Raw genomic sequence first — 27,010 nt, 5'->3', positions numbered from 1 at the left:
TATTCCTCATTGTGTCCATATGGGGGCAATACAGTTTAAGAAAAATAGTATACTACACAACAGTGGCCTTAATTATTTGTTCAAAAGGTCTTGCTTGGATATTTTGAATGAATAAAACATATACAGTTATTAATCAGAAATAAACAAATGTAAAACCTTCAGGTTATAGCTTTCTGAACAGCCCTCTTTTAAAATGCAACTGAAGAGTCATATTTAAGACCACCCGGTGTTCAGTTATGTTTCTGGAATATATAGAATTTTCCTCTCTATATTGGCAGTTTTAAATCACAGTTTCTAAGACTCAAGTTTTCTTTCAGTCTCGATAATATCCTTATGTTCCTGCTTTCCCCCCCACATTTCTCATTAAGCAATTCACAACTTCTAAAAACAACCCACCTAAAAGCAACAAGAACATTAAAGCATGTTTTTAAAAGTTCAACGTTTTTCTTATCTTCAATGTAACCAAAATTGGTCATGGAAATCTCACATGTCCATGTCTTATCTAAATATTATTTTGAGCAACAATATACTTATATACTGGACCCCAGTATATCAAAACCGATGGAGTGAATATAGCTCTCAATCAAAACAATCCAATCAATGTTTCAAATCAGGCTGACCAGATGTCGGTTAACAAGTAGAACAGAGACAACTCTGCAATGGTAGAATGAAGTCTGCAAAATTATTTTGCACTGATACACACACGCACACACACACACAGGTTTGGCAATCAGAATATGGGTATAAAAGAAGGAAAGATAAACTTGAAACATGCTAAAGCTACATTACATAATCCTGTAATCCTGAACATGCTGAAGCCACACTAACATAAATATGATGGCACTTCTTGGGATAAAAATATCCAATGATCAAATTTATTTGAGCCCAGAAAATTCAAATTTCTTCACTCTCAAGGGAAGAAGTAAAGAACTAGAACTCATCCACACAAATTGGCAAAAAAAACAGTTGGGCCAAAAATCTTGGCTTCTTTACAAGAAAAAAAAAAGAAACGATTTTTGCTCTGATTCACAGAAGCATACTGTGATGAAATCACCACCTCGCTTGGCCAAAGTTGGCATGGATTTCTAGGACAGAGAAAGAAAGGGCCTTTCTATGCCAGGTTGTTAGCTCAAAGAACATACACAGAGACGAGGAGGGTTAAATCTATGGAGCATATCTGTTGATTAAGCTGGTAGCTATCACACCAGCTGACTACCAGAAGGAACTGTAGCGTTCACTGCAGATGGAAGTAGATTAAAGACTGAAAAGAGATCAGTTTTCCTCATAATTTGGAACTAATAAGGAGTTTCCTCTATGGCAGATGGATTTTCTCTGCCTAGTGGAGTAGGACCTTAACAGTTGCAGTTAAATACCTGTTATAATCACAGAAAGAGAAAGCTGACAATTACCACAACTGCAACCGTGATACAACGTACTTAGAACAAAACAGCTAAGACAAATAACTCGAACATTTCCACTTCAAAGCAATTAGAAACTATTATTGTGAACATTTATTTAATTTGTTTACAATTATAAGTTGCATAAATTCAGTATAAATATATTTACCTATATATCATAATTCTTTTATATATCATATGCCTCCCATTTTCAAGGAGACAAAAGTGAAGCATAAATTTGTATGTTTATTCTTAAGTAAGATGTTTTACGGGGGGGAGGGGGGGACTCTTGAACTGAAGTGATGATTCAGTTTTTGTATTTATTGATAATAGTCCTGGGAGTAACTTTTTCTTCCTTTCTGAAAATTTCCACTGCCCTGTTCAACCGCTATGCCTTACAAATTTTTAGCTGTGTAAGAAAAAAAGCTGAGCCACAGCTGCTGCTCTACCCAGCTACCCTTGCTTAACTTTAAAACTGCAAGAAGACCTCCCTTACTGACTGCCTTGTTTAGCAACCATTCAAGATTATGATGGTTTCAAAAAACAACTTAATGACGAATTCTTGTATTTAAGACTGTTGCAGTGTCCCATGTTCATGCGATTGTCATTCAGGAGTTTTGCAACTGGCTTGTGACGAACAGACAATAGAGAACATGAAAGTAAAATCATAAATTATAGTCACATGATATTCTGCTTAACAACTGAAGCAGAAATGGGGTTGTAAGTTTGTCTTGGTCACATGATTTTCCACTTAACAACTGTGATGCTTAGTGATGGAGTTGCCAGTTCCAATTTTAATCACAAAACAAGGGCTAGTAAGAGACACTTTTCCTGTACAGAACCCTAAGACACTTGAAAAGTACAAATCCAATTAAGAAATAAAATTATTTGCTCAGAAATGAAAATGGATCTCTGCATTTTATATATAGTTGCGCTCTATTAATAATACAATGCCTTTTTACTCAAACATTCCATTAAGTTAAATTAAACTCATTGCTAAGTAAGGAAATTGAGGATTTTTTTCTTTTTAAAAACTATTTCCAAGAAGAGGTTCTTTAAAGTTTTATACCAAGGAAACATTATTAACAAGTTCAAGTCACTGTCTGTAAATCTAACGGAATTTCCTCTTGAAATATGCAAAGTTACATTGGTTACTGGATGTAATACTAATATGATTAAGTTTCTTAAGAAATTCTAATCTCCAGATGTATCATTACTCATAAATGATCAGGGCTGTGCTTTTGAACTTCAAGAGATTTTAAGGAAACAAAGATATCACTCAAAGATCTTCATAAATGGAGCACCAAGACACTCCTTTGATGTTATTACTTAAGTGAAATACATAGACAGTAAAAATGTTTATATATTGTTACATACACATGAATTAAAGGTTTAATTAAAATATATTTTTAATTAGTCCATAAAATCAATTAAATATTGCTAAAGCATCTTATTTCATTGATAGTTGCTTGCTTCACAAAAAAACTCTCCCTCCAAGCCAAAACCACTTGATTTTACAATTTTCAATATCCACAGCCCTATGGTATTTCAGAGGTTGGGCAACAGCCAAAGAACATACTTCCCACTGCTTTCTCTGCAGCTTCTGTGTAAACATGTTCCTCTTCTAATATGACCTTTTGTCTCTTCACCCAACCACAATTCACTACTAACTCTATTCAGCATCTATGCAAAACATCCTTGGCTGGTTTTGTGAGGCTCAACCACAAACATTTCCTTTATTTATTGTATCAAAGGCAGATGGTAAGTCAATAAATGCTGCATAATAAGCATTTTGTGGGTCTGTTCATTGATTTGTGAATAAGATATTGTAAAGTGAAACACTGATCTATAGTACTGTGTCCCTTTCTGATGCCTGCCTGCTCTTTTGCTATAATCTGCCTAGTGTCGGCCCAATCAATCAATCCTTTTAAAAGACACCTTATATGTAGCTTATACACTATGTCAATGGGACCTACTGGGAAACGTTAGTGGGGATTGTGGAGTTTCCCTTTTTTAAATATTGGAATTGCTACACTGTCTTTCCAAGCTACAATTTGTCTAGTGGCATTGATGTAATTCAACAAAGAGGCAAGCACAGGAGCCTGTCAATCAGGAAATGCCTTTAAAATGTCTGGTGATTACATATTCCTCTCCTGAGGCTTTGCCAGCTATCTGTTGTGAAATTATTCTTTTCACTTCTACAACAGTTAGTGAGGGTCCTTTCAGTCATTAATATTTTAATAAATCTGTACCCATTCTAAAATCATCAAATTTATTTTAAAAAATAAGCTATCCAAACTCCGGGTGAAATCTGTGCTTGTATTATTACTTTTATTTCTCTCTGGTCTTGGGAAATCCAGTTCCCAGAATTTTGTATCTTTATTTTGCAAACATGACAGTTTTCATTCTTGCCACTGACTTTTATAATAATCTTTTTACTCTTCCTTATCAGTGCTAGATATTTTCAGAATTTATCCTTCATTACATTTGCCCTGTCAAATGATTTTTCCTTCTTCATTTATCTGACTAGACCAGGCAGTGCATTTCTTTCATGTCTACATTTGTGATTAAAGCATAAAATTTTAGTTTCATTTATTTTCCTTTGCATGGTTTGCACATCAGAGGTTTAAGATTGCCAACCACATCTGCATATATAATATCTGAATTTTTTTTTTGAATAAGTGTAATCCTCTGCTGTAACATTGTTAGACTTCACAGCACAGATCTTACAGCTTTAGCCAAAGGGGAGATCCCTCCCACATACAATACTACTATATACTACAAAGATTCAATTCTGCTCTATGGTCATCCTGATTATTTTCTGGACCACACTAAGTTTTGTTGGAGAAAACTAAATCAAAATAAGAATTATTCTTTATTATTGTTAACATTTTGTAATATTGAAGGACCATTTGGTATAATGAACAATTTTGCTTCCTTTTATTTGAAACACATTTGAAGATCCATTTTTACCACAACTCACCATTCTTAGCATCCTTTAACAATCTCAGCTTAGTCTGAACTGTAACCTTTTTCACATCATCCATATAATCTTGTTCCTTGGCGATCTGTTTTCCTTACCATCTTCTACATATGTCATTTTGAAATTATCTCTTTTCAGGTCTTCACTAAGCTTTAAATGGAGTTACATTAGATTTATTCTCCTTGCAATGTTTACTTTTCATATTGCCTTTTTTATTTTAGGAACATCTATTTATGCCAAGGTGGCACAGTGAGTGCAGTACTGCAGGCTACTTCTGCTTACTGCTGGCTGGCTACAGTTTGGCAGTTCAAATCTTATTGGCTCAAGGTTGACTCAGCTTTCCATCCTTCCGAGGTGGGTAAAATGAGGACCCAGATTGTTGGGGACAATATGCTGACTCTGTAAACCGCTTGGAGAGGACTGTAAAAGCCCTATAAAGCGGTATATAAGTCTAAGTGTTATTGCTATGCGTGTTTCCTTTTTCCACTATATTCTTCTGCTATGGAATCCTACTTATCATTGATCTGATTTACTGAAATCTGCTTTATTAAAAGATATGCATGATAGAATATATGTATCAACTACATTCAGTTTCCATCAATATCAAAAATTCCAGCTTTACAGTGCATCTCTCCTAAAGTTACTGCTACTTCATCAACAAATCTCTTTGGATTAGTACCAAGTGAAGGATAGCTGATTCTCCAGTGTCCTCTTCCATCCACTGAAAGAAATAGTTGTCACTAAGCCAAATCAGCTGAGGCAGCAGCACAAAGCACCCTTCTGGCACAGGGAAGTAAATGTCTCAGCGTAGAGCTCAGAATTATTGATGGAGTAGAATAGAAGTTTAAGCCATGACGAATTCATATCAGATTGAGCTGGAAAACTACACTTCATATTTTTGCTGTTACAGATTTGTCTACAATCTGCCAATACATATTGTCTGTAAGGCAGTATAAATTATGTGTTATTAACTATAAGTAACCAGAAGACTATATATTATGGAGTTTAAGGCATTTAAGTGCTGTCAGAAAAACACTCAGACTAGCGAGTCCCAAGTTTCTCAGAAGATCAAAGGTAATCCATATTGTATTTAATCCATATTGTATTTAAACCAGATCCAGATTCACACTTTCGATTAGGTATTTGTGACGATCTCATGACTACTGCTCTTCCAGAGTAAAAATGCTTTGTTACTAATATTTGTTTAATTAGGATAATTAATTACAGCTTAACTGAAGATTTTTTTCATACTACAGACCTCACACAGATTTCAAAGCCAATGCTGTAAGTTAATCTTTTAAAATAAAAAATAAAAAAAAAACTGGCTTTAAGATGAAGTCAATAAATTTTCAATTAAAAACATGCTTACTTTGATGGCTGTTCAGTAATTCACTTTCTTACTAGTTCATAAATTTCTTTGTTCAACTTCTGGAATTTTGAGAAGAGTACTTTTGCCATGGGAAAATTTATCCTAAATCTGCTCTGCTGCCAATAAACCAGAAGAGCTAACTGGCTGATAATCCTCCCACACTACAATGTTTAGGTATCTGCAGTCAACCAGTGAAAGTTTAATTTGTTCCGCTAATGGCACAGAAAACTATTCAGAAAACTATTCACTATACGTCTAACTTCAGCTCCTTTCTATCATATGTACAAACTTTAAATCATTCTGAGCTTGTTAACTCAAGCTGTTTTATCTTTCTTTTTGATCCAAAGCATAACAATATAACAAGAGCTAAAGATAATCTGGATAGAATTGCATCTATGAGCAAGAAAAAAAACCCCAATAAAATATGCAAAACCCATAGGACAAAAATAATATTTATTTCGACCCTTAACATTCTTTATGTTTTTCATAGATTATTTTTAAATGTTGATCTTGAGCCAAACAAAATGTTAGCCATATCTTATAAGATCTAGGCATATTTAAATAAATGTGGATGGCAAGATTAAGAGTAAATTAAGCATATACTTTGAATGTGATTCTTACCATATCATCCAGTACAATCACTATATAATCATTGCTTCAACATTTTTACATGTCCAATTCACATTTTAAGGTTATTTCCTGTTGTTATTTATGTAATTTACCACTGGAAGTAACATTTGAAGAGATATAAATGATTCTTTTTTTTTAAAAAAAAAAGTCATATAGTTCATTTTTAAAGTAGTGCTGGCAATAAAAACACTAAATTTTTTAGCAAAGTTTGAACCACATATTGATTTGAAGCTGGTTATTTTCCTTGTGGAAAGCCAGCAAGCTTAATTAATAAACACATCAAAACCAAATTCACTTTTAGCATATGGATAATCCAGATGGCAGAATGAAAACTTTACCTTATGTGAGTCATCATTTGATTCTAGTTAAAGTAGAATGGGATTAATATAACTGATATATAAAACAACATATAAAATGAACATTAAAACATTAAATTTAAATTTTTTAGAATTTAAGATTACAATATTTAAAAATTTCAGAAAGAAAGAAAATTCAAAGATGGCCACTCTTGCAAGGTTACAGAGCCATGTTTTGACTCCTTTTCGGCAGGCCAGGAAAGTGGGGGCCCATCAGACCTCTGAGGACGGGATGTTCCATAATGTGGGGGCAGCAACAGTAAAGGTTCTTTTCCAAGAACGCGCCAGCTGAAATTCTTTGATAGATGGGTCTGCAACCTCCCCTGCTTGATTGAGTGGGAGGGGCTGATGGGACAGGGCAAACCCTGTTCCATAGGTAGCCTGGCCCCATGCAATGTAGGGTTTTATATTTTATTTTATTTATTTATTTTATTAAATTTATAGACCGCCCCCTCTCGCCAAAGGGACTCGGGGCAGTGTACAGACACCACATTAAAACCTAATATAAAATAGATACACTTAAAAACCAATTAAACTATAAGGCTGTACAGGGTAATAAAAGTTAAAAATTAGCTTAAAACAACCCCAAAAATTTAAAAGTACAGAATTGAGGGACTAGATCGGGATTAGGCCAGGCCCGCTAAACTAAACAGGTGGGTCTTGAGCATCTTACGGAAGGAGCAGAGATCGGTGATTGTTCTGATGTCACGGGGGAGGTCATTCCAGAGGGTCGGGCCCATCACAGAGAAGGCCCTACTCCTGGGCGTCGCCCGCTGGCACTGCCTCGTGGACGGCACCCGGAGGAGCCCCTCCCTGTGAGAGCGGATCGGTCGAAGGGATGTATGGGGCAGGATATGATCCCGCAAGTACCTTGGTCCTGTGCCATGGAGTGCTTTAAAGATGATAACCAGTACCTTGAAACGCACCCGAAAAGCCACAGGTAGCCAGTGTAGCCCGCGCAGGAGAGGTGTTACGTGGGAGTACCTCGAGACTCCCGCAACAACCCACGCGGCCGCATTCTGAACTAGCTGCAGCCTTCGAGTGCATCTCAGGGGGAGCCCCATGTAGAGAGCATTACAGTAGTCCAGCCGAGACGTCACAAGTGCATGGGTGACTGTGTGGAGGGCATCCCGGTCCAGTAGGGGACGCAATTGGCGCACCAGGCGAACCTGGTGAAACGCCCCCCTTGCCACTTATTATAGGTGATAAGTGACATATTGCTTTGGATCTGAAAGCAAACTGGCTTTCAGTCCAGTTCATGGAGAAGGGGCATTATATGTGCTCTTCTTTGGGCACCCAATATGGCTTACATGGCCACAGCTTTTCCCCATTGGATTGCTTTTTTTACTATATCCACAAGCAACCTATGAAAGTTTTCTTCTTTGCACCTATAAAATCTATGAAGCAACAATATACTTATTCTATTAGGCCAGAGAAGGTGAGTTGAATTTGACAGGGTCTTTGTAACAATTTCATTAACATCAAAGATAGTTTTAGCTCAAATTGGCACACATCTATTGGATTGCAGAATTGCACTTTTCTGACATACATGAAATTGCTCAAATGATTTGAATTTTTTAATTGGGGATTTTATTAATGTTGAGCATATTTTCCTCCCATATAAAATTATACACACCTCCTGAATATATGTATTAACAGCTGCACTGTCCTTCAATAGAACAGTGTAGTTCGTTTGCAACACATGTCTGCTGGGAGAGATGAGATCATACAAAACGCAAATTGAAAAAGGAAATAATAATGTTCGATATTAAACCAAACATCACAAAATGTCATAATTCTGACATTTTAATTCATGTCCAGGATTTAGTTTGTTTTCTTTGTTGTTTTCATTATAAGAGTAATCCAATGAAATATTGTAATGTTATTTTTCTAACAATACAAAAGTACCTAGAGAAAGATTTTAAAACTAAACTCAGTCACTATTTGGATAACTTCTATGGAATATTTTTCCTGGTTCTGGTTTTTCATTAGTACAGACTATGTTAACAGTATCTCTTGATGTCAAATGAAATTACACTGAGATTCTTGCTTAAATATTATTTGAATATTAATTATATTGTTTTGGTTAAATGAATTTATTTGCCAAATAATCTGAGAAGCTCATTGTTGCATTCATATTTAATTTTCTGTCCAAATGTGTTGTTCTGGGTATTATTCCGCATACATTTATCAAAAGTGACATCTGTCAGATTCATCTATAATTAGGTTCAAGTTAGTGAAGGAGTCACTTATACTTTTAGATAGTCACAAAGAAAGGGCAATGAAATTCACACATTGGAAATAATGAATTTAGTAAGTAATTAATCTGAGCACATCTTCCTGATGTTGAAAACTGCAGGCAACAGCTAGTAGCTGACTACCCACTGGAACATTTTCCAGCTGTTTCAAGCAAAGACTTTCAAAATGCATGCATACATCCTATTTTCCCAGGATTTCAAAGTCCACATGCAGGCTGCTGCTCAGCTATTATAAATGAGTAATTCAAGTAGGGCATGACTGTGTCTTGCATTAACTTGATAAAGATGTTTCACTCCAAATGCATCAACGTTTCTGCTACGCTAACCCTTTTGAAGAGGGCAATTGCCTCTCGTTATATTTTACTAATAGCTAAAAATTGTAGAGCAGTATTGACTGAAACTCCATTGTATACATTTTAGACATAAGATGTAAAGCTAATTCAGACTGTTTCTTGAATGAACTTTTAATGTTTCTAAGAAACCTGAATTTCTTTTGAAAGTGTTCAATTTTCTAAATATCAAATATTATTATTGTATGTATTAAGGCTCAGCTATTTTTAAAAACAAATTTGCATTTCATTCTAAAACATATATTTAACAAACGTTAACTATTAATAAGATATTAGCTTTGCATTAATTTTACAATATTTTAATGTGTTTTATATTTTTAATGATCACTATTTTTATATATTGTTTTACTCAATTGTTGTATGTCACACAAAATCACTTCTTGTGAAATAGGAGTACATATACATTTGATAGATAAATAAATATTAAGCAAATTATGTGTTTGTATATTAAAATATTTACTGGCTTTTAGATACACAGAACAGTTTCACATTTCCTTTCATTCATCCACTACCAAATGTTTAGAGCGAACGCATATACATTTTTTATCATTCCAACAGTTAGGCCAGAAAATTCCCTTGTTTTCTCTACAGAAATAATCAGGTATCTACCGTGTTTCTCCGAAAACACCCACCCCAATAATAAGCCCAACCCTAATTTTTTGGGGTGGTCCTAATATTACCCCTACCCTGAAAATAAGCCCGGGGGGATTGGCATGGCCAACACGAGTTGCGATATGGGCATGGTATGTGTGTGTGTAACCTGTCTGGCTGCGCGGCCCCTTGGGGCAGCGCAAATACCACTTCTCTTTCTGGATGCAGCAATTCTGGTTGTTGGGCTGCTTCCCCAAAGCCGGCAGCTCCGCAGCCAACTGTTTTGCTTTTTCCCTCTTTTTGGGAGGCTCGCAGGAGGGTTTTTTGTGAACTGGAGGAAAATGGGAAGCGGGATTTTCATGCCTATCATCCATTCCTCAAGTTCAGCACAGACTGAGGGAAGGATGACAAGCAGGAAAATCCCCCTCTCCTTTTCCTCCCATTTGCCAGGTTTGGAATGGAGGCAACGGTGCATCCATGGCGCATCCAGCTCACCGAGTCTGGCCTGCTGCACCTCAAAAAAAGTAAGACCGCCTTGAAAATAAGCCTAAGTGCTTATTTTCAATTCTAAAAGAAAATAAGACTCCGTCTTATTTTCCTTGAAACACGGTATCATTCTGTAACAGCTGGAAACCAAATAATAGCTGATACAACTCTTACTAAAACTGCTTAGATACCATTGTATGTATAAACATATACTAAACAGCAGTAGTACCCTTATTTTCTAACGATTATTATCAAGCAAAACGAGACCAGGGAATTTGATAGCAATTTCCTCAACCATCTTTCAAAAGTTTTTCTCTTGTGTATATTTTACTACACAGCCTTCTGAAGAGCTTAGAATAGAGCTGTCAAAATTGGTTGCAACTGGACTATGACTCATCACTACTGGCAAGATCCTGAAAGACTTTTTGCAACAGGATATCAGTTTTTTCTCAACCTTGGCAACTTTAAGATGGGTGGACTTCCACTCCCAGAATTCCCCGGCCAGCATGTTGGTTGCAAATAAAATGAATGTTAAAGATAATAATAAAATCAAGATAAAATAATTTCCGTTTTGAAAATACAGAGTTGAATTTGAGGCTCTACTCCATTTGAAGGAAGGGATGTGATCTATAAAGTTCTGTTTTCTTTTGCCCAGAGAAGTGGTCTTATCACACCCCTTAACCAAGGGATATTATACAGCATTTTGTTGTGCATAGCAAAGGATGGGGGAAGAATTCCAAGCCACACTGTTATCAGTTCCAGGACTGTACAACCCAGACATGATAAAACCATACCTCTCTAGAAAAAAGGTTTATTTTTTAATGTTGTTTTTCTTGTGCAATATCCGTCATTGGACATTGCACATGTCCAATGTCGGGCAATCATGTTAGTGATCCTATTTTTACTAACAGCCGCACAAAAAAGTGCTGCTGAGTTTTGTCCAAACCAGTCCCTTAGATTTTGAAGCCATGATGTTCTTCTTCTGCCTGGAGTTCATTTGCCTTCAATCTTTCCCTGTAGGATTAAGTGAATGTCCAAAATATTCTAACTTTTGCTTTTTAATGGTTTTGATGATTTCCCTTGGCTTTCCAAGGCAGCTTATCACCTTCTCATGTCTGATTTTGTCAACCCAGCTTACGTAACAGCCGTCTGTAAATCCATATTTCAAATGCTTCTGGTCTCTTCAAGTGGCTTTCTGTCAGAGTCCAACTTTGTACTCTGTAGAGCAGGACAGAAAAGATACAACATATGACAAGCCTGATTTTCAATCTTAGGCTTATGCAGAAGACCTTTTTCATTTTGAAGAATGCTGTTTGAGCCTATTCTTTCCTTGTCTTTACTTCAGTGGTCATGTCCTAGCTTTCTTGTAAATTAGAACCGAGGTACGTGATCCTTTCGATTTTTTCTAGTGGTATTCCTTCCGAATTTATTGGTGATAAATTAATGGGTTGTTTGCTGACAACCATGATCTTGGTTTTTGAGGTGTTACGCTTCAAGACGTATTTTTCAGATATTTCTGAGACTCTGTTGATGAAGAGTTGAAGGTCTTCATGCTTAATGGCAAGCAGAACTGTATCATCAACATATTTTAAATTGTTGATCCAAACATTGTTTACTTTGAGGCCAGTATCAAAGTTTTCCAGTGCTTCATTGAAAATTGACTCAGAGTAGATGTTTAATGTTACAATACAAAAATAGACTTTCTTCTGCAGTAAGCATTGGTTTCATATATTTTTTCTCCTATACATTTATTTTTTTAGTCTTATCTTACCTCTGTATCAACTTTTAACTGTTCCTGTTTTTAACCCTTAATCTAGCCTTTTCCCTTATACAATTATATTGATTCTATTATCTTTCCTTAGTTTTCTCCTACGTCAAAGACCCCCTCAAAAAATTTATTGCACTCTCTTTCATACTGAATGTGTCTTGTCTCTGTTTAATTCTAGCCTTCTCTCCCTCTCAATGCTGGCCCAAGCTCTAAAGACGTGGCCCTCTGACTTTGCTCCCTTGGCACATCAGAGCTCACAATCTTTGCTGCCAACAATCTCCAGGCATTTTTTGGCTCAAAAGGGAGTTAGGAGCTTCGATGATCCAAGTATACAAAAGTTATTTCTACCTTAGATGTACATTCCAGGAAGGATTGACCACTTTATTGGCATTATCAATGAAAAGAAAATATCTTTTCTCAAGCCTGTTATTTATGCTATGGAAAACTGTCCATAGCACTGCCGCAGCCTGATGGGCTATGTTCCAATGTCTCTGCACCTGGGCCATCTCATCATTTGTTTTCTCATGAAATAGCCTCTCTTCTCCAATATCAAGATTCTCAATTTAAAGGCTTGGATTTTTACTGAGATCCAACGAACATAACTACCATATTTTTCAGAGTAGAAGACTTACCTTTTCCTCCCAAAAAAGAAGGTGAAAATCTGGGTGCGTCTTATACACTGAACGCAGCATTTTTTTTTGCCTCCCAAAACCCCACCCCGTGCATCCCCTTTTTCACAAAAATGGACACACAGAGGGTTTGGGAGGTCTGCAAAGTGCTCCTGGAGGCTGGGGAGGCAAAAACGAGCAAAAAACAAGGGTGTTTTTGCCCTCCCCAGCCCCCAGGAGTACTCTGCAGGCCTTCCAAACTCTCTCCATACCCCATTTTTTGTCCTCCCCAGACCCCAGGAGCATTGTACAGGCCTCCCAAACTTTCTGCATGCCCCATTTTTCACAAAAAACAGGGCTGCAGAGAATTTCGGAGGCCTGCCGAGTGCTCCTGGGGGCCAATGAGGGCAAAAACTTTTTTTTAAATTTACCTCTTCAAAATCTTGGTGCATCTTATACTCTGGTGCGTCTTATAGTCCAAAAAATACGGTAATAGGCAACACAAATCTATCTCCTTGCCATGATTCTAGAGGCACAGTTGACACAGTACTACTTCTTGTTTGAATCTGGCTAATTCTAGTTCAATATAATTCTTGAAATGTCAGAGTTTTACAAATTTGTCCTATAGAAATCTCATATATTCCATATATAATTTCAGTTATAAACTTAACTAATTTAGGCAGCATCTCTTTCCTTTTTCTTTTTTTTAATTTTTTTTAAAATTTTTAAACAAGCACAAACGGACAGAACCAAAAACAAAAAACATTAAAACCATCTTCCATTACAAATTGTAGAAAGTGTCAGTTACAAAATTTCTATGCATCCCTTCCATAGTCATCACTTTCAATTCATATCAAATCGCATATTTTCAAATCAAATATATTTTTATATATTACTATTATTGTACCTCAACCTTCATTTGACTATGATTGTTTTTACATCCTTTTATAAGAAATATTCTAGATTTAAAGTAAAACTGTATAATGGCATTCCATTAAATCCTCCTAAAATCATCCAATAACATTACATCTTTATAACATATTATAAATAAAAATTGGTTATATTTATTATTAAAACTTTGTATGTATTTGTGTTACAACCCCTGGTATGCCTAAATATGGGAGGAAGGTCACTACTCCCTCTTTCTGTCCTTCGGCTCATCACAGAAGACCATGCAGGCAGAAAACCATATTTTTATTTTTAATGTTGCCTTTTTATATTTGTGTTGTATTTGTACTGATAAATAAATAAAGGGAGACTAGTATAGATCTATTTCGAGCTAATTAGCTCTCATCAGCTAGCCATACCCTTACTGGGATTTTAACCTGGGCTGTATTATATCTTAGGCAGGAGTCTTAGCCACTAAGGCACACCAGGGGTTGTAACACAAATACATACCTATTTCCCTGGCTCAACTGATATATATATATATATATATATATATATATATATATATATATATATATATATATATATATATATATATATATATATATATATATATATATATGTATTTATGTTACTTTAATTATTTATCAGTACAATTACAACACACACACACACACACACACACATATATATATGTGCATTGTTATCATTATTAATCATTTATTTGACTATAACTATTATCACTTCATATCATTTCAGTTTAACTTAATTTTTGTTATACGCTTTCATTACATCAGCCTGTATCGTTCCCAGTAATAGTGCAGTCTTATGTCTCTTGCCATTTGTAGCATTAATATTCTGATAACTTTCTTGGTAAGTCTTGTATGGACTTCTCTTCACAACTTGTTCATTTTGTATCTTATGAAAACTCGAAACCCTCCATCTGCTCCTTCTATCAGCTTGTCTTTGCTTATCACTGGTGCTTCTGTCAAGATTTCTCTCCTTACCTCCATCAATTTTTCTCTCTTTTCTTCTATACTTTGAAATCTGGGTTAGAATTCCAGTCCTCCTATCTCCCCTTTCCATTTTCCGTTCTTGCCAATTCCAACCACGCTCAGTTTGTTGTCAGGATCCACAATTTTCTTATCTCTTTGATCATTTTTTTCATCAATTTTTAGAACTCTGTCCTCCACTTTCTTCATTTGATAAACATCCTCAATTTTTCCATCAAATTTTTCTGTTTTGTGTTCTATATTCTCCAATCTCTTCTCAATTTTCTCTGTTACCTCTAATAATTTTTGAATTTCAAACATAATCATTTGCAATGTTAAAATTTCTTTTTCCTGTTGCTCCACTCTTCCAACTTGTAAACCCTGCCACTATAGCATTCAAGGCTTTTTGTTAGATTTCAAGCAAGTTCATTATAATCTTTCAAGTCAAGACTTTGTCTTCCCTCTAATCCAGCTGCTGATAAAACTCCCAAAGAACACCTGTGTAAACAACCTGTGTTCTTCCTATTATCACTCCCAGTAAACAAGCTGAAAAGCCTCGAAGTGTCAAATGATCAAAGAAAAGAAAGAAAAAACAATGTTTCCAAGCCTCCAGCCTCTAAGTGGCAGTGTTACTTCTTTTCCCTCTGTTGTTACAGCCCTCTTTGTATTCCTCTTTATATCTTCTTTATGTTCCAAACTTATAGAAAAAAGATTCTTAAATGGAGAGAAAAAACAATCTAATGAAGCATTATTTTTTAAAAAATTAATTAATTAATGGTAATGATGCCAAGCATCCAAATTAAAATTATGTGATTGATGATAGAAACTTCCAAGACCAGTTTTAAGTACCACTCATTCTACGCCAGGGGGGGGGGTCAAACTTGATTTCATTGAGGGCCGCATCAGGGTTGTGTTTGATCTGTGGTAACTAGGATAGGCATGGCCAGCTCGACACTTGTGTCGGGGGGCCCTGTGGCCCGAGTGCTCCGCCAGCAAAAATGGGCTTGCCAAGCTCTGTTTTCGGCTACAATGGTCTCCTGCAACTCTCTGCCAATGAAAACAGAGCTTGCAAGGGCCACATGTGGCCCTCCCAAGCTCTGTTTTCTCTAGCAGAGGCACTGTGGGCCGGTCCTTTGCTGCTTCCAAGGTGGCCCCGTGGGCCAGATCTAACCACCCTATGGGCCAGATCTGGCTCCCGGGCCTTGAGTTTGATACCCCCGTTCTACACCATCATCGCTTCCAATGGCAGCTGAATGAATGATTATTAACCAAGGTCTATTGAAACCTAGAACTTGTTCCTCCAATATACCATCCGATATCCTCTGAAAGGTATATTCCAACTTCCCAATCGACAGTGGCTTCATCAGGGAAGGAGAATGATATTGAAATTTCATAATCTTATCCAACAGACAAATGGAAGAGGAAGGACTAAATGCCAGTTCTTCTTGCAACTGGTCAGATTTGATGGGCAGATGTGATTTTGATGTAAAGAACCTGAGACTCTTGTTGAACTAAACACAAAATGTATTTGACTATAAAAATGGCTCTAGACAATGTGGCAATTAGGAGTCATAAAGGGGCACTGTTTTTGGAACAGACAATTCTAAAAAGAGGATCATTCATAATAGAATAACTACTAAATGCTGTTTATGATGGTGGGTAGGATGGAGAGCAATTACTACTTGTTCAGTCTCAAACATTATGAAAGACAAAGAGGATTGAATACTGCAAGCAACCTAATCTAGTTGCATCTGGATCGAGCCCAGGAGATTTAATATCCATATTCTGAACAGCAAGAGAGGATTTTTTTTTTGAGTGGAGTCCAATAGATTACTCCATGATATCCCCTTCTGAGGCAGTTATAAAGGTTTGGAAAGGTTAGTTAAAATCTATTATAAATCCTGTCCCACTAGAATTATCGGAAATATCTTTTTTGTTAGTAGGGTATCATAACAGACTCTTGAAAGCCTGCCAAAATAATTCTCTAGCTCAACTTATACTTAGGGTAATTAAATATAAGTGGAGTTACTATGGGTCTCTTTCTCATGTTTCCCCGCCTTCCCTAGCATCTGTAACATCTTGACATTTCTAGTGTCAAGGCTATTGAAATTGAGAATTGTTTAATGTTTGATTATATTAAGGCCAGTGCCAACTTAACTATTGTCATTTTCTGTAAGCCATTTCCAGAGTAAGGCTCTAAGGTGGGAAGATAAATTGTAGTCTGCTTGCTTTATAAAATCTGATGGTGCTGACATGGGTCACTAAATGATACGTATACAAACATTAGAGGCCAGTAGGCTGTTTGAGAGTGGAGGTTTATTGCTGCATTTGACACCTTTTCAAAAGGAGGTCTACAGAGCCGAGGGAGGAGGGGGTGGAGTAGCTTTCCACAGGGAATTTGCTTTTTTTTTAGATAGCAAAACAACCAAGAAAAAAAAAACTTCCCTAATAATAAAATCAATCTCATGAAGAAAACAAAAAACTAAGACTACCTAAATTACAAAAAGTTATAAATTATGTTTTACAATCCAAAACAGCTGGATTCATATATGATAAGCCAACAAACCACAATGTAGCTTACCCTAATATGTAAACCCAGTATAGGCATTAATCATGGGTTTAAATGATGTACTTAAGCGTGTCTCAATTATAGGAAATGAAACAGAAAATTCCAGCTCTGTGCCTCTACTTGCAGCTTTGGAAAGAAAAACACACAAGAATTTTGGACGCAACCTTACAATAGTATTTATTTGCACCTCAAATTAATATCTGCATGAAATGTGCAGGTGTGTTGCTTCCTGCGTCTTCTTTTTTTACTAAAGTTGCCCAATTTAACTAGATTCTATATGGACTAGTACTGTGGAAATTCAGAATAAGAACTCTGAATCTTGTACAAGCACAACTCTCTGTGATTCAGGGAAGACACCCTTACTTTCTACTTAAACCTGAAAATGTACAACCAACTTAGGAAGTCAAGTCACTAATGTGACTCACACTAAAGCAATGAACCATCGAAATCAGTGGTGAGTTGCAGGCGGTACGCCCCAGTACAGGCGTATTGGAGCCTGCCTGGAGCACCGGATACCGTTCTGGTACGGTGCTCCAGAGGGCCCACCCACCCAAGCTCCTTACCGGTCTTTTAAGTCTTCGGTGCTTCCGCGCATGTGCAGGGCACGTACAGCGCCTGCACGGTGCTCTTCTGAGCAGCTGGAGCGTCACGGAGGCTTACAGAGGTGCTAAGACACATGCACGTGCTGCACGTGCTACGTGCGTCCATGTGAATGCCGCCAAGCCCATTCCAACCGTATCGGTTGAAACAGGATCTGGAACCCACCACTGATCGAAATGCAAACAATACAAAACTGAAACAAGAAGGAACATACTACTTCAGACAAATGCTACATATCATAGGATTTTTAAAAAGTAGGGTCATTTTTCGTCCTTCGGAGCCTTCAGGAAAGCCTCCGGAAGGCCCCTGAAGGCTCCAGAGGGCTTAAACCGGCCCTACGAGCAAGCCGGAAGTCTGTTCCTAAGCTTCCGGTTTGCCTGTAGGGCCAGGTTTTTTGGGCTCCAGAGGCTTCAGGGAAGCTCCTGAAGCCTCCGGAGGGCCTCCGGAGGGGGAGGCTGTTTTCACCCTCCCCAGGCTCCTATAAAGCCTCTATGAAGCCTGGGGAGGGTGAAAAATGGCCTCAAAAAAAGGCTGACATTAGGTGGCCAGCGTGCGCATGCAAGCTGGCCAGCTAACAGGGCAACGCCTTGCGTGCCCTGACAAATGGCTCTGCGTGCCACCTGTGGCACGCGTGTCATAGGTTCGCCATCCCAGCTCTTGCTCCCTGGAGATCTATACTGCTCCGCCTTCACTGTATTTTTAAAATAATTTTTAACAACTTGATTGTTATCACAGATCTTGAGTTAAGATAATGATTGAGCTCCTTGGTTTGGGATCTTTTTTGGGGGTCTTCCTCTGTTATAGGGTCAATCTTGCTATTAACTGTATTCCCTTTCTTTGATACATGTTGTTTCTTTTTCACTCTCTTTAATTAATTAAGTCCTTATGGAACTAGCTTCAAAATTGAAACATTAAATTTAAATTAAAATCCAATTCCCTATTTGTATCTTTGAAAGAAGTCCATGTTATACAGACGTCTATATATAATATATTCTTATGAGTACAGAACACCAGAATAATGTATGCAGCACAGGAAAGGAATTGCTTTCTACTTGCTACAGGTACCTGCAAAACAATTCTAAAATAGTTATGGGATTTTCAAACCATGGAAATACAGGAGTCTGTCTATAATTGGCGGGAGAGTATTTACAGAAGCATCCAAAGCCCATTTACACAGTAGCAAAAAATTAATACCTCTAAAAACAACTACAAGAATATAAGAATTCCTTACATAAACCTTTTGAACAGTTATAATAGAAATCTTAAGTATGCTACTCTTTCTACGCTGGCAAGATTTTGTTTTTAAAGTATTGTACTAAATTTGGTCTCATTACTTCTGATACCCCAATTTAATCCTTATAAACTTAAAATGCTTAATCTGCTAAGCCACCATTTCCATAAGACAAAATATTGCATCATAAATATAGAGCTATGACTTCACCCATAAGATCTGGCAAGAGGAGAACCTGCACATAATAAAAGACACAGTTTCTTCTCCCTATAAACGTCTCTAATAGCAACTCCAAAATATACAGCCTAATTCAGTAACGTACCATGTCAGAACACATACATAATAATCCAAAAATAACAGTTTGAATGTTTTTGCTTAGAATTTTATGTTAAGAGATTTCAGGAATGTTTTCCTTTAAAAATTATAATTAAGCCCTGTCATCAGGAGTTGGTACCACATTATAGTTTAGAAAATTACTTCCCGAGCCAATTGAGGTAATAGTAAGGCATTTTTCCTCCAGAGTGTGACTAATTTTTTATATGCACATGTGTGAAAGTAACAAAATAATGGGTGCTCTTCCTAGTAGGAAGAAGATTCTTCAGGAAATATTATTACTGAGATATTGTAATTAACTCCTATTCATTACATCAGATCTCTGTATACAGTTAATGCTGTCATTACTATTTTTAAAGCTTTAGCATATTCACTTTGCATTATTACTAGAGTATTTGAGTATCAACTAGCTCTAGGAAATGCTTTATCAAAATCTTTTCACACCCTGACATTTGAATCAGTTTATAAACCTTCCTGAGATAGAAAAATAATTTAGAAGCTCACACTTTATTCCTGCAGAAGAATGACAATATACTCATCATATTATTATTATAACTAGCAGATTTTAATAATAATAATTTCAATGAATTTTAAATTTCCCTTCACATTGAAAAAATATATTAAACCCAGGTGATTTGGGGGCCAGGGAACAGATGAATCTGCTTGACTATTTAAATTTGATGGATCTTAAACATTTTTAATTTAGCATTTGACCATGTTCCTGGATAAATACAATTCAATATACGACAACATACAAAGTGCCAGATTATCCTTATTCTTTGATACCAGGCACTCAAAAATAAAATGATGTGAATAAGAAAGCGTTAGAATTATGGTATGCCATAATATAAGTATCATGATATCCATGTTTTGAAAGATATCATAATCCTTATAAAATTATCGATTAAGATTAAAGAGAACTTGGCTCCTCTATTCCCACAACTAGCTCATATGGAAAAGAGATCAACCTCCAACTTGTATATGTAACATCTTTAACATTTGCTCTCTTTCTGTGCTTGTGATTAAATGTAACATTTTAAAATCCCAAAGTTCTAAGAAAAGCATAAATCCTTGTCTCACAGCTGCTGTTTGACTCTGGAAGCTTAGGCAAGCCTTAACCATCAAGAAATCCCAACTGACTGAGCTGGAGAACACCTGTATCTCTTCATTTAGCTCCAATAACAAAGCATAAACGTCAGCATTACAAAAATAGAAGCCATGTTCAGCTGCAGCTACATTTTGCTCCTAATTCCCGTGAACAAAAATGCTAAGAGCATGAAATCATTGAAGCAAGTTCTGTCATCAGAGGGATAAGAATTTTTTTCTTTCTTTTTTGGGGGAGAAATCCAGTGGGAACATGATAGAAAACCAGCAACAATTACACATAAAGTATGAAGTGAAATCCTCAGGGAGAGAAGAGGAAGTGTAACAGGATAGATGAGTATAATTTCTATGCTTTATGCCCAAACCATAAATGTGAATTGTCTTTAAAAATTCTTCAAGATAAACTATTTTTAAAATTGCATGTGTGTTTGCTTGCGTATGCGTTATGTACTAGTGATATAAAATCATTCTTTTGCTGACCAAACTCTATTTGAATTAATTACATCTTTGACCAAAAGTTGAATAGAAAAAAATGACAATTTTATCCAAACTTCAATACTAAGGGAGAAAAAATTGAGGCAACCATCCTGAATTGTATGCCCATCTCTTCCTTTCCAATTAACCCCACTGAACAAAATTAACCTCTGCAACATATGGAGGTATCAAATAACATTGTTGCTGTTGTAATTTATGTTTCAGCAGATTTCAGTAAGAGTTGTCCTTTACTGGGTATAATGAAGGAAATATATAGTACTGTTCTTAAATCTATAATACTATAGATTTCACCCTATAGTCACTATTTTTATATATTCTATGCAATTTTATAGAGGTGCAAACAAATTTATATGACCCACGGATTAAAAAAAACATATAACCTTCATCATGAAAGAAGAATAAAATCATTTTTATAACAAGACCTCCTACTAGAATAGGCATCTTGTAATGTTCTAAATTTTACTTCTAAGCACACCTCAGCATTGGTCATGGTTGCTGGGGCGGCTGCCAGCAACATTTTGTTCCCTACAGCTGTCCTGGGCAGATTGGAGGGGGGGTTCTTTTTGAGGGATGAAAAATGGGATTGAGACGTTATAAAATGAGTCAGTAAGAAAAAAGGACATTCTTTGTAAAGTTTTCAATTTGTTTTTTTCTAATTGACTTATGCCTTTATTATAAAATTCTTTCTGGAGATGAAACATTTTTAAAAAATTTGTAGAATTTTGTTTATATCTTTTCTGGTTTTGAAAGAACAGAGGTCAAGCCAATTTTGAAATATGAATTATATAGGCAGTCCTTGAGTTATGACTTTGTTTAATGAAGGTCTAGAATTACAATGGCCTCAGCAAGGATGCTTTGTTGCCCATAAACATTTCCCACTGTCACAAAATAGTGCATCACACCACTGCAGTCACATGATCGTAACCTGGGTACTTGGCAACCTGTGGGCACTTACAAAGTCAATGGGGAAACAAGCAGGGAAGATTGCAAGCTGTTACCGCCTGCAGAGGGACTGTAACTTTGTTGCTTATATCCTTTATTTATACTGATATTGTTTCCTGATTGCTTATTTGTACCCTATGACTATCGTTAAGTGTTGAACCTTATAATTCTTGACGAATGTATCTTGTATTTTTAGGTACACTGAGAGCATATGCGCCAAAGACAAATTCCTTGTGTGTCCAATCACACTTGGCCAATAAAGAATTCTGTTCTGTTCTGTTCTATTCTCTGGGGACTAGCTGAGAGGACTGTCTCATGAGGAAAGCTAAACACAACCTGAACACCTTTGATAGGTAGTTATTTCAACCAGCCCCCACAAAGAACCGGAAGCGAAATCTAAGCAGAGAGCCAGCTCAGTAAGGTATAGAGTGCAGGGAGCCTTAATGGGTGGAGAAGGCCTTGCTAGGCCTGGTGCAGGTGGGCACATATGTGTCTCTTCGCTCAGAGGCTAAAAATCTTGCTTGGATTTTGGCAGAGAGGATTTTCAGCTCTTGACCAGATCCTTCCAGGGTCTCTCCCACCACTGAAGCATCCCATACTCCTTACCTGGGGATACATCCCCTTAAGAACTCTGGTGGTACAGTGGTTAGAATGCAGTATTGCAAGCAGAGGTGGTATTCAGCAGGTTCTGACTAGTACTGGGGCGGAAATTTTGAGTAGTTCGGAGAACCGGTAAATACCACCTCTGACTGGCCCCATCCCTATCTATTATCTGCTTCCCGAGTCCCAGCTGATTAGGAGTAATTGGAGATTTTACAGTATCCTTCCCCTGCCACGCCATGTCCACCAAGCCACGGCCACAGAACCGGTAGTAAAAAAATTTGAATCCCACCGATTGCAAGCCCACTCTGCTTATAGCCTGTAGTTAGATCCTGATGGGCCTTAAGGTTGACTCAACCTTCCACTCTTGTGAGGTCAGTAAAATGAGGACCCGGATTGTTGAGGGCAATATGCTGACATTATAAACTACCAAGAGAGTGTTGTAAAGCACTATGGAATGGTTAATGCTATAAGACTAAGTGCTATTGCTATTGATAACCCACATAATCACTTAGTGACAAATGGGAGTGAAGGATTACGGACACTGAGTGAAGCCCTCACATGTCTTGCTTAATGACTTCTTCATTCAGTGACCAGTATTCCAGTCCCAATTGTGTCATAAATCAAGGATTACCTGTAGAAGCATGTGGAATAAGTGTAAATGTCTTTAAACCACACCTGATGTTTAAATGAATTGACAAGAACCCAAATCTTTTTCTTGTATTTCTTCCCTGAACTGATAAATTGTTCCCTACAAAAATAGTGGAAACAGCTTTCAATATCCAATATTTGACAACATAACGAACTACAAACAAAATACATGTGGCCGTAGTTATCTGTGGTCCCATTACCCACTGTTTTGTGAGTTGGTGGTTAGTATATACAGAGCAGATCATTATCTATGGTAAAGGGTTTTGAATATCCATGAATTTTGGTGTAAGGTTCTGTTTGGAGGAGAATTTTTAAAATGTTTTTATATATTTTGCACACGAGCAAAATGGCAAACAGACCTTTGCATTATTTATGAAGTATATCTTTTCAACATCCCATTATCTATGGTTTCATTATCCATGATTGTTCAACTTTAACAAAACCCCAGCAAATAAGGAAAGCCACCTATATAATGAACATGAAACTTAGCTAAATTCTGATTTATTCCAGCAAACTAAAATTCTTATATTCCATCCATCATATTCTGCATTAGTTCAGTTCCAATATGAGTATTCTATGGCATTTTCTCTTTATGATATCATAAGGGAAAGGAGTCATCTGTTTCTTTAAATTCCCAATTTCTTAAAGTTTATGTCACCATAGTAACAGAGTGAGCAATCTTTTTCAAAATTTGTTCATCATTCTGAACATTCCAAAGAATATTTAATTCCTTTAAATCAGTGTTTTTCAAACTTGGCAACTCTTAAGATTTAATCAGCCAGCTGATTTAAGTTAACAAATTTTATGAAAACCAATTAAGTTTACATATCAGCCAACATATCATAAAGGGATACTTATTTCTGGTATATTCCATAGCAAAAATAATAATAGCAATAACAATCTATCATGGACTTAATAAATAAAGTAGCAGTGTTAGAAAGATGGATGCAATATCCACATGAAAATGTCTAAGTTGGTCAAATGAAAATAAACCCTCAACTTTTCCATTGAGATTGTAATGGATTTCGGTTTCTGAAAGACATCTGTTTTTCTTGAAGCGCTCTTACATGCTCAGAAAATTCTTCCATCTCCATTTTTTCCAAGAATTTGACACTTACCAGAACTGTAGCTGTAATCCTTACACTGAGGGATCTGAATGGTGAAAGCTAACCAATCTGGAGCAAAGAGTGACTCTGGCTTTCTGCTTTCCTTGAGCCATTTGCTGTTGTGTAGGTCTCTGGTATCGGATGGACCTTGTATTAAAGGGATACGTTTCTCCTTTCCACCTTCCCCTGGATAGATGTTTTAACAAATATTAGAGATGCATTAGAGATGCAAAGAAGAGATGTTGAACAGAATATAATAGCATCATGTATTACAATGTTAAAAATCAGATAGCATAACTTTTTTCTACTAGTAATACCGAAATAAAGCATTTGACATAAGAATTTGTTATGTGTTAAACATCTATGAAGATTCTCAGTCATCCAAGTCATGGTTGTCCCAAAGCTGCTTTTTCAAGAGGCAACAGGACTTTCTAGTTTTTCTTTGAAGACATTTCACTTCTCATCCAAGAAGGTTCTTCAGCTCTGACTGGATGGTGGCAAATGGAAGGATTTATACTCCTTGCAGACAGGTGGGCATTTGCATTATTTTAGAGAGTCATTGAGGCCACCTGGAGGTTTATCTGTGACATCAGGGTCACCTGAGTAGAGCAAATGGATGTGGAGCTTTCTTGGAACTGTTGAGAAGACCGTGTTTGTAGACTGGAGATAGATGAGGTCATATTCCTCCCCCTCTGTTGAGAGAGGACTGTTCAATTTTGACATAGCTGGCTTCTTTGATTCCTTTTTCAAGCCAGCGGTCCTCTCTGCCCAAAATGTATACTTTGTTATCTTCAAAAGAGTGGTCTTTGTCTTTTAAATGCTGAATAAGTATAATCTTTATTGTCATTGTACTTAAATACAACGAAAATGGTTTTGTCCTGATGGACTGCTGAATCGTGTCTTGATGGGTTTGGTCTTCTATGTTGTGCCATGTGTTTATGAAGTGGTTGTTTTGTTTCCCCAACTGAACTTGCAGCTGAAAGTAAGTTCATTGTAGATGTAATTTTATTTTTTTATGCTTAACTTTTGCACACTAAAAGTTTGTGTAACCACCGAGGTATAATTCATTAGCAGTGATAGAAGTATTCTGATTGCAATGCTTCATCATCCAAATTTATTTTCAAAAATAGAAATTAAGAAATAGATTTGATTCATAGGAAAAAAATACCACATTCTTGTTTCAATAATCCTCCTTGTGAAAAGCAAGACAAACTCTTCTAAATGGGGCCAACAACTTTTATATGGTCCAGCTGCACATACCTGGGGCTTTGGCACAAAGTTTTATTGATCCGATGGTTCCAGAGGCACATTTGACCAGGAATGTGCTGCAGTACTTCAATTCAACATTTTGGATTGAACCCTCAAGACTCGGCTGAGGATTCTTAGTTTTCACACCTAATAAAAAAGAAAAATGTAAATGTACTAACCTGTGAATTCAACGTATTTATATTTTTCATCAAGACACTTAAATATTACAATTGTTTGCTTTCAATACACTCAGTTAACACAATAAAATTCAAAACGTAGCACGGTAAGTTAGCTGGATACATATACTTGCAGTTAACTTTGCGCTAAGGTTAGAATTCTGTAAAGATTTGTTTCTATAGCTACATATGTGTATAATTTCCCAGAGTTAAATCAATTAAAATAATAGATTACTCCTTGAAACCATTCAAATCAGTTACAAAATATAAATTAAATGTATGCAGCTGGGTAGCACAGCATGTAACAGAAGTTGTCATCCTTTTACGAAAACAATGTTGAAATTACTTGAGGTCAAAAGTGAAAATAGGTTTGGTGGTCTCTTTTTTTCCTCCCTGCACGTCCAAGAAGCCATTTGCCACAAGTTTAAAACTTACTGGCAGCTATTCCTGAAGAGAGACCTGAACTGTAACAGTGGGAGGTGTAACAGGTCAGAAGCATGGAACTCTGGCACAGTTGTACAAGGAAAGATCCGTAAACACCCACCCACATTACATTGGGCTGTGGCCATTAGTATTATTTTATCTTTTCTATGTTCAAAATGACCCTTATTCACTGTTTTTGCAAAAAATAGTTTCAGCACCTGTTTTTAAAAAGTAAATAAATGTAAAAATAAATTAATGGACCCCAATTCTTAATTGGAAGGAAGATTTTTTTAAAGAAACGGTCAACTTTGAAACAGAACTTTCTTTGTTGCGTCTCATAGTTACAGTTGGTTCAGCAGTCTTCGGTATAAAATGCAGTTCCGCAAAGAAAAAAAAAGCCTAACCTTGTCATAATTATTATTCTAAGTAATTTTTATGATTCTTAGGATTCTCATGTTACTTTATTCAGTCTCACACAAGCATTTTTTTTAAATTTTCAGAAAATATATATTCCAAATAAAATTGGGAAGAAAAAAATTGCATTTACATACCTATATCTTCACTTATTCTTAAACATTGATAAAATTCATAAGAGTGCAATCTTATTTTCAAAGGTATGAATAAACATGAAAATTCTTTTTAAAACACTACTTTTCATGTTCTCTATATAAAACAGTTTTTTGCGTAACATTACTTTGAAAAAATAAGGGGACTTTCACATCTCAATGATACAATGAACTATACCAGTTTTTCTCCGCCTCCAACAACTTTAAGAAATATAAACTTCAACTCCCAGAATTCCCCAGCTGACATAGACAAGTACTTAGACTAAACACAATATGCTGAAGAAAATGGC

At 36.4% G+C, this 27,010-nt stretch overlaps 1 protein-coding gene across 5 annotated transcripts in view; it reads right to left on the bottom strand.

The window, feature by feature from the left end:
• The window catches only part of VPS13B (vacuolar protein sorting 13 homolog B), a 391,865-nt gene that overhangs the window by 236,517 nt on the left and 128,338 nt on the right, over positions 1 to 27,010 (bottom strand). For all 5 annotated transcript variants that reach the window (XM_081951024.1, XM_081951027.1, XM_081951026.1 and 2 more), the window contains exons 18-19: positions 25,568 to 25,702; positions 24,320 to 24,493 (exon numbers count right to left, since the gene is read on the bottom strand). In XM_081951024.1, the coding sequence (XP_081807150.1) occupies positions 24,320 to 24,493; positions 25,568 to 25,702 (309 nt within the window). The remainder of the gene's footprint in view (positions 1 to 24,319; positions 24,494 to 25,567; positions 25,703 to 27,010) is intronic.

This window comes from Natrix helvetica (genome assembly GCF_964273705.1).
Source record: "Natrix helvetica genome assembly, chromosome: 4".
NCBI classification, from domain to species: domain Eukaryota; kingdom Metazoa; phylum Chordata; class Lepidosauria; order Squamata; family Natricidae; genus Natrix; species Natrix helvetica.
Note: the sequence above shows the minus strand (reverse complement) of the source record. Positions and strands in the feature narration are given on the sequence as shown.